This window comes from Calidris pugnax, unplaced genomic scaffold (assembly GCF_001431845.1).
Source record: "Calidris pugnax isolate Ruff unplaced genomic scaffold, ASM143184v1 scaffold186, whole genome shotgun sequence".
Taxonomy (NCBI): domain Eukaryota; kingdom Metazoa; phylum Chordata; class Aves; order Charadriiformes; family Scolopacidae; genus Calidris; species Calidris pugnax.
Window position 1 is genome coordinate 275,319 of NW_015090994.1, and position 8,768 is coordinate 284,086.

General features: G+C 37.8%; 1 protein-coding gene across 1 annotated transcript in view; it reads left to right on the top strand.

Moving 5' to 3' along the window:
• TRIM66 (tripartite motif containing 66) overlaps positions 1-8,768 on the top strand; it is a 77,743-nt gene that overhangs the window by 18,503 nt on the left and 50,472 nt on the right. Inside the window, exons 4-8 of the mRNA XM_014954835.1 lie at positions 3,018-3,150; positions 3,685-3,801; positions 6,032-6,146; positions 7,545-7,691; positions 7,836-7,953. Of these exons, the coding sequence (XP_014810321.1) occupies positions 3,018-3,150; positions 3,685-3,801; positions 6,032-6,146; positions 7,545-7,691; positions 7,836-7,953 (630 nt within the window). The remainder of the gene's footprint in view (positions 1-3,017; positions 3,151-3,684; positions 3,802-6,031; positions 6,147-7,544; positions 7,692-7,835; positions 7,954-8,768) is intronic.

The window sequence follows — 8,768 nt, forward strand, 5'->3', positions numbered from 1 at the left end:
AATTGAGTAGAAACAATCCTTTTGCCAAAATTATGTTAGAAGTAAGTGATCTGGCACTGACTTATCAATTATTTATAGACTAATGCAGAAATGGAGTGATTTTCTCTTTGCTGTACTTCCTTTTCTTTCAGTCTTTCAAGGTTGAGTATGAACCTATAAAATCAAAGTTTGACTCATTGCACATTATGCAAATTGAGGGAGGACCCTATTAGCCAAGATGAGATTGCTTGTCCATAGTTGACATCAACTGGTCAGAGGAACAGAGATTTAAAACTTTCTGTTAATTATTCAAGAGATCCACCTGAGATAAAGAAAATATAGGCTGTAGTAAATAGTGACTCAAATGATGTTAATTCAGAATTTAGGGCAACTGAACTTTCCCTGTTCTTCAAGTGAGGTGCTTTTTAAGAAGCTAACATGGATAGTTGTGGTCAAGATGTCTGCTCCTAGAAAAATCAGACTTGTGCCCTTGCTTAGTATCTGATTTGTAAGAATTCAACTTATTTTAAAACTGAAGAGTATACCTCTGAGCTGAGAATAAAGTAGGTCAAGAATACCATAGCTCAGTGGCAGTTGTCACTGATGTGTCAGTTGAATCAGGGAATTACTAGCGGCAGACGCTGTGGATCTGTGTTGTAATTAGATAGCATTGATTTTTATCATTAGTTTGCACTTGAAATATGCTTTTCATTTAAATCTGACACAATACAAAAACCCCCACTGATTTCTCTGGGATGATTGCAATCACCCAAAGGCTAAAGAACCCTTCAGAGACAGTTAAAGGGAGAAAGTTATATAAGACTGTGACTAGGCTTTGTTATGTTTGGACCTTAAAGTCCACATGTAATATAACTTAGAGTTTAGTATGGATAATTTGATCCTGAGTTTTCAGAAAAACAGCTTGCATGCTCTGCAGGTGCTGAACACTTAGAGGGGCTTTTGCAACTCATGAAAATTGAAATAGTTATTAGGGGCTTTTTGTTTTACTTTTAAGTTATAATATCTGACCCCATAGGGCAGGAAAAGATGATCTTTGACATCCACCTTAGTTATATATTGGGTATACAACCTGCTTCGTTATATATTATTTGCATTATCAGCTGCAGGTTTTAGTGCAAAAGTACATATTTGCACTACAATCAGAAAAAATTGCTGTCAAGGTAAGTTTAATTTCTATCTTGATAGGAAAAAAAATTGGAATGGGCTAAAAAAATCTGTCATCCAATTTCCTCTTTTAACGATGCTATCTATTAGCGTTTGATTCAATAATAATATAAAACAAGAAACTTTCCTGAAGAATAAAGCATGATACTGTAGTAAATAGTTCATAACAATGTAAACTATGTAATGTTGTTACATAAAAATCTTGGCCTAATCTACCACAGATTATCTTCTTGCACCTCATGGTAAGAAGGTGGAGGGGAAAGCCAACGGAACTGGAGGAAGTAAAACAACCATCTCAGAACTATTTAGAGTAGATAGCAATCCAAAAAGTAGGAAATTTGGCATAATTCTTTTAGAGCATGGCATGGATTTTCTCCGTTTTTTCATTCTGTCAACCATCAGATTTTCTTAGCCTTTCTACTTCTATACTTTCCAAATTGTCCAATTTTGTTGTACCCTATGAGTCTGTGTTCCTGCAATCGTATCACTTCAGAGGCTTGATTCTATAATGAGCTCCATTTTGCTACAGGATGAGGGCATGGTCCCTGCCACAAGTTGTTTTTTTTTTAATGCTTGGATAAGTAAGATAGATTTGGTGTGGGAAAATGGAAACATTTTTCTCATTTTATGTAGCAAATAATGATACATAAGTAATATATGTATGTCTCATCCAATTTCCTCTTTTAACGATGCTATCTATTAGCGTTTGATTCAATAATAATATAAAACAAAAAACTTTCCTGAAGAATAAAGCATGATACTGTAGTAAATAGTTCATAACAATGTAAACTATGTAATGTTGTTACATAAAAATCTTGGCCTAATCTACCACAGATTATCTTCTTGCACATTATGGTAAGAAAGTGGAGGGGAAAGCAAATTGAACTGGAGGAAGTAAAACAACCATCTCAGAACTATTTAGAGTAGATAGCAATCCAAAAAGTAGGAAATTTGGCATAATTCTTTTAGAGCATGGCATGGATTTTCTCCGTTTTTTCATTCTGTCAACCATCAGATTTTCTTAGCCTTTCTACTTCTATACTTTCCAAATTGTCCAATTTTGTTGTACCCTATGAGTCTGTGTTCCTGCAATCGTATCACTTCAGAGGCTTGATTCTATAATGAGCTCCATTTTCCTACAGGATGAGGGCATGGTCCCTGCCACAAGTTGTTTTTTTTTTAATGCTTGGATAAGTAAGATAGATTTGGTGTGGGAAAATGGAAACATTTTTCTCATTTTATGTAGCAAATAATGATACATAAGTAATATATGTATGTCATTTAAAGTTTGTATCAATAAGTGTTATCTAATGATGATTGTTTTGTTTAATTTCTTGTTTGTTGGTAAAGTATAATGGCATAGTGTCTTTGTAGGAATACTTTGACGATGCAATTGTGTTATGTTTGAAAAACAATTCCCCATGTGACTTTTTAAGAACAAAGGATTTCCTTGCTTCTGCTGTGACTTAAGGTTTATTTAATATATTTGCTCTTCTACATTTTACAGTACAATTTTGTTGACTGGTTTGCCAGACCAGGGCATTCAAAATTGTGAGGCAAGCACCCAAAATCATGAGAAATATTTAAAACTCATGAGAGTTTAGAGGATAATGTGAATTTGGCTTGATGACTTGTTTCTGAACCCCTTTGATGTGCTCAGTTTGTAGGATATATAAGGCCAGGAAAAAAAAAACAAACGCCAAACCCTGCTTCATATAATCAGATAGTTCCAGGGTCTGGGTCTTTTAAATATAACACCAAGACTTTCAATAACGTTTTGAGAGCTGGGTAACTCATTTTCTTAACTATAATAGCAATCCTTGTCAATGACACCATTTCTTTCTATTCCACAGCAACTGAAGATGAAGCAAGTGAGTTTTCCTTATTTTGTCCAGTGCACACTCAAGAGCCACTCAAGCTGTTTTGTGAGACCTGTGATACCCTTACGTGCCGCAGCTGCCTTCTGACAGAGCATAAGGAACATAGGTATCACACATGGATTGCATAATCATAATCCTGGCTAAAACTGTAGCTAATTTAGATTTAAGACTGTTCATCTGAAGGTTGCAGATTGTTGTTCAACTGAAGTTGCAGGCTAGTCCAAACTTAAAAATTGTATTGTCTGCCCAGATACTATGTATGCATGTAGTTCCTCGTGATAGTGCTCAAAGGCATGAGTTGAACTCAATACTTAGCATGGTTCAAATACTTCTGTTTGTCAAAGACATCATGACTGTACAAGATCAGGGTTACCAAAGCTTAAGCATGCTGCTTGCCTGTAGAAGTGTGTGCAATGTAAGGAATTGCCTATACAGTGGCACTTTTTACGAGATGAGCCTGCCTATATGAGGGGTGATAAAACTTACCTGTGACAGAGAACACTTGTAATAGAAAAGGAGCATGGGACTGTGTCTACATAGGTGTTAAGGCAGCTAGTCCCCTAAACTTATTAACTGCTTAAGTTGCTTACTTATCAACAGGAAAAAAAACATGGTGTTAGAATGTCCCTTTCTTTCACAGGTTCAGACACCTTGATGAAGCTTTGCAAAATCAGAGAGTTATCCTGGAAAATGTCATAACTAAAGTGGAAGAGAAAAAAAATGGAATTCATGTTTCAGCTAAACAGATTGAAGACAGGTAGTTGCTATGCATTTCATTTTTCATGGAAGTGGGTGAGCAGTAAAACTATTATTTTCACTAAATGTAGGTTAATGGAAGTAAATGCAGATGCTATATGTTTTTTTTCTTGGAGGGTAGGAAATAATAGGAAGATTAAAATTATAAAGTTCATGTTTTAGTACTAACAAGTCATGGCATTGTAATACATGATTCCATAGTCCTTATAAGGCATGTGACAGCTGATTTCAGAGTTGAGATTTCTTTGTATAATCTGTTTCCGAACTAAGATGTTAAGAGATTAGAAATGAAGACTATTTTTAAAATGTCTTATTTCATAGAATCATAGAATACCAGGTTGGAAGTAACCTCAAGGATCATCTTGTCCAATCTTGCACGGTAAAAGCACAGTGAATCCAGCTGAATCTTAAAAGTGTCCAGTGATAGGGAATACACCGCTTCCCTGGGGAGATTATTCCAAAGGCTGATTGTTCTCATTGTGAAAAATTTTACTCTTGTGTCAAACTGGAATCTGCCCAGGAGTAACTCGTATCCATTACTCCTCACCTTTTCCACATGAGTCCTTGTAAAAAGGGAGTCTCCATCTTCTTTGTAGCCACCCTGTAAATACTGGAACATGGTGATAAGGTCTCCCCTAAGCCTTCTTTTCTCAAGGCTGAACAAACCCAATTCTCTCAGCCTTTCCTCATCAGGCAGGCTTCCCAGCCCTTTGATCATCTTTGTGGCCCTTCTACAGACCCTCTCCAGCCTGTCCACATCTTTTTTGTATAGCATGGACCAGAACTGAACACATTGTTCCAGATGTGGCCTGACAAGTGCTGAGTTGAGTGGGATAATGACTTCTTTATTTCTGCTGTGATGCACTTGTTGATGGAACCCATCATCCTGTTGTTTTTTTTCTTCAAGAAACCTCAAAACAAGCTGCAATTCCAGTAAAGACTAGTATTAAAATATATAAAAATATAATCAATTAATTGTTGAATCTCTCTTCTGCATTAATAAAACCATTTAAAACACCCTGAAAGAATACAAATCTATTTATACTCTAGTGTAAAGTGAAAGTTTTTTGGATTAACATGTCATGTTCAATGGCTCAATGTCCAGATGGAGATCAGTGATGCCTGGTGTCCCCCAGGGGTCCATACTGGGACCAGTACAGTTTAATATCTTCATCAGTGACGTAGACAGTGGGATCGAGTGCACCCTCAGTAAATTTGCAGATGACTTCAAGCTCAGTGGTGCAATAGACATGCCTGAGGGATGGGTTGCCATCCAGAGGGACAACCTCTGAAGTGGGCCCATGTGAACCTCATGAGTTTGAACAAAGCAAAGTGCAGGGTCCTGCACCTGGATCAGGGCAGCCCCTGGTGCTGAGGTAGGCTGGGGGATGAAGGGATTGAGGGCAGCTCTGCCAAGAAGGATTTGGGAGTACTGGAGAATGAAAAGCTGGATGTGACCTAACAATGTGCCCTCACAGCCTAGGACACCAACTGCATCCTGGGCTGCATCAAAAGAAGCATGGCCAGCCCATCAAGGGAGGTGATCCTCCCACTCTACTCCACTTTGGTGAGATCCCACCTGGAGTACTGCATATCAATGTAAGAAGGACATAGACCTGTTGGAGCAGGTCCAGAGGAGGGCCACAAAGATCATCAGAGGGCTGGAGCACCTCTGCTATGAGGAAAAGCTGAGACAGTTAGGGTTGTTTAACCTGGAGAAGGCTCCAGGGAGACCTTATTGCAACCTTTCAGTACTTAAAAGGGACTTACAGAAAGATGGGGACAAACCTTTTAGAAGGGCCTGTTGCAACAGGAGAAGGGGTAATGGTTTTAAACTAAAAGAGGGCAGATGTAGGCTAGATATAAGGAAGAAGTTTTTTACAATGAGGGTGATGAGACACTGGCACAGGTTTGTCATAGAGGTCATAGATGTCCCATCCCTGGAAACATTCAAGGTCAGGTTGGAAGGGGTTCTGGGCAACCTGACCTAGTTGAAGATGTCCCTGCTCATTGCAGGGGTGCTGGACTAGATGTCCTTTAAAGGTGCCTTTCAACGCAAATTCTATGATTCTATGTTTGAAGAGAAGTGTAGGAGAACTTATGGGAAATGGTACAACTTTCATTGGAGCTCTCTGTTAATAATTAGATCAGTTCTTATAACAAATAAATACTAAGCTGGATAAATGACATACCAGCTGGCTCATCCAGGGATGTTTATCTCTTACCCATAGGTTGCTTGAAGTAAAACATCTGCACAAAAAGGTAGAAAATCAAATAAAAATGGCCAAGGTGGTTTTGATGAATGAAATCAATAAACGAACAAACATCCTTCTTGAACAACTTGAAGTAAGTAAGGCTAGTTTCTTTGATACCTTGGGAAATTAAACTAAATTAAATTTAGTCCCAGTGCCAATGGACTGTGAGAGTTACTGTCCCCTTGCTTATGTTTTCAAATATTATTTTTTTTCTTCAGAATTTTGTGTGGAATCAACGGTTGACAAAGATTCAGAATGAAGTGGCAAAATGTTTGCTTACAGAATCACAGAATCTTCTAGGTTGGAAGGGACCTTAAAGATCATCTTGTCCAACCGTCAACCTAACTTTGACAAAAATAGACCATGAGTTAACCACATTTTCTAATGCAGTTACAGAGAATATGTGTGCACATTTTGAGTACTTGCAAAATGAACCAGCTGCTGGTTTTAATGTTTAATTTGTAGAAGATTGCTAGCAGCACATTTAATATCCTGGTTTGAAAATGATCCTCTGGTCTACTTTCTGTAACAGAACCTGCAGGTTTGACCCTTCACTTTTAGGATGTCCAGTTAAGTATATATGATTTTATTCAGAAATGTGCTGGGCACAAAAATTGCTGGCAAATCTGATCAGAATTTCTAGTTGTCAGCTCTTTTGGGGTAATTTTAGCAGGTATCGGAAAGACAAGGCACTCAGCACTTGCTGGCTAAATCTGAACTTCTACATTTGACTAAAATATGGCTACTCAGTTAAGTAGCTTTACAAAAAAGAGAAATGTATGCTCTCATTTCAGTGTTATTAAAAATTAAGTAAGCTCAATGTTCCTGCCTTTTGACAGCATTTTGGTGTTTGAGTTATCTATAACCACAACTGAACTGTGCATATGCACAGTGCTCTGTTGAAGTTCAAGTAAGGGCATCAAATGACATCGGGAGGTGCCAGATTCAAATCAAACAAGGGCAGATTTTTCTTCACATAAATGGTAAATAAGTGTGGAACTCCTTGCTGCAAGATATCGTGTGTGGGTTCAAAAGTAATTTCAGGCAAATTCATAGAAAAATACACTGAGGGTGATAAAATAGCCTCTGTCCTTGTGGTCCCTAAATCATGAATTGCTGGAGACTGGAAGACCATTCTGAGGAAATGCTTTGTGCTTCCCCTCTTTTTATATTCTTTCTTGGGTCTCTTCTGTTCTGTATTGTAAGAGACAAGAAAGCCGTCCAGGTGCAAATTCGGTCCAACTTCTACAGCTTTCTTGAGTTACATTATTCTGTTAATGTAGGCTCTTTGGTGCTGGAGAAGTCATTCTTCTTGAATTCAGACATGTCTATTGAATAGGATTTGCTTTATTTTTATAACTGGTGGTATAAAGAGAATTCTAAATAACAGTGTCCCTGCAAAGAATGCATAATGTAGTGCCAATGATTGTGTGCATTGTGTGTGTCTGAAGAATGACAACTATCTTGTACTGATTCACATTATTAACAGAAAATCACCAGTGAAAGGAAGCAGAAATTGGAGCAACAACTGCAAAGTGTTGTGGTTTTAAGCAGACAGGTAGAACACGTGCAGAACTTCATCAGTTGGGCAGTGTGCAGTAAAAGCAGCGTCCCATTTCTCTTTAGTAAAGAACTGGTAAGAGCAATACTTATTTTCTCAGTAAATTGAAATTGTGCTGTAAATGTGAGAACTTTTTAAAGGATTTAATGTTTCTCAAATAAAATATATTTATGATCTTGTAATTGTGAATAAAATCATCCTCCTTTGATTTGGCACTAGATTGTATTTCAGATCCAGCGTTTGTTAGAGACAAACTGTAACACAGACATAGGCCCTCCTCTGAAGATCAGGTTTACTTGGGATCCCTCCTACTGGACTAAACAACTATCCAGTTTGGGTAAGAAAAATAGATTGTTGTTTATTTGGCAAGTACCCAAAGCTAGATCAGAAAGATATAGGCAATACAGTACTTTTCCTAAAGTGCTTTCCTTCTTCTGTTTTGACTTCCAGTTTTGTACCTCTTGTCATGTTCTGAAGAAGAGCTAGCATGGCTGAACTTTCCTGTTTTTCCCTTCAGTTATATCAATTCACCTATTAAAAGAGATTGTTGTATATAAATATGACTTTATAAACTTTACCTAAAAATACACTCTATAAATATCATCTTTGATGGTCTTATAAAATCCCAATATAAGAACACAACTGCTGGTTTAGTGGAAACACTCTGCAGGACTAAACAAATAACTTTTAACTGAAATTACTTAAAATGTAGTGTCATTGGCTATCAAACGGCCGTGACTTTGCCCAATGTATGTGTAATTCAGTTCTGTCCCAGCAAGCAACAGCTCTATGCAGCACTGTGACTCTGGCAGTCCTGTAAGGAGTGCCCTGGGTGAAATGGAGTATCTGCCATGGGTCTTTGTGCGATTTCCTCTGCCTTACCCAGGGGCACCTGGGCTTAGTCACGCTTGTGCTCCTCAGATTCATTGGTATCTTAGTGGCCAAGGGACCTGAACAGTGCTTTAGTCACAACTAACAGGCAGAAAGATGACTTTAAGACATTGACTGTGTAATAATTTCTATGTTATTTATATAATGAATGTGCGTACTGTGACTTTGTTTCCCAACAGCTATAAATTTCCCAACTGCAGTAGGTTTTACAGTAAATTCAGGTTGGCGGGCTGATCAATGGTCTAAAAGATTGGTTCTCTT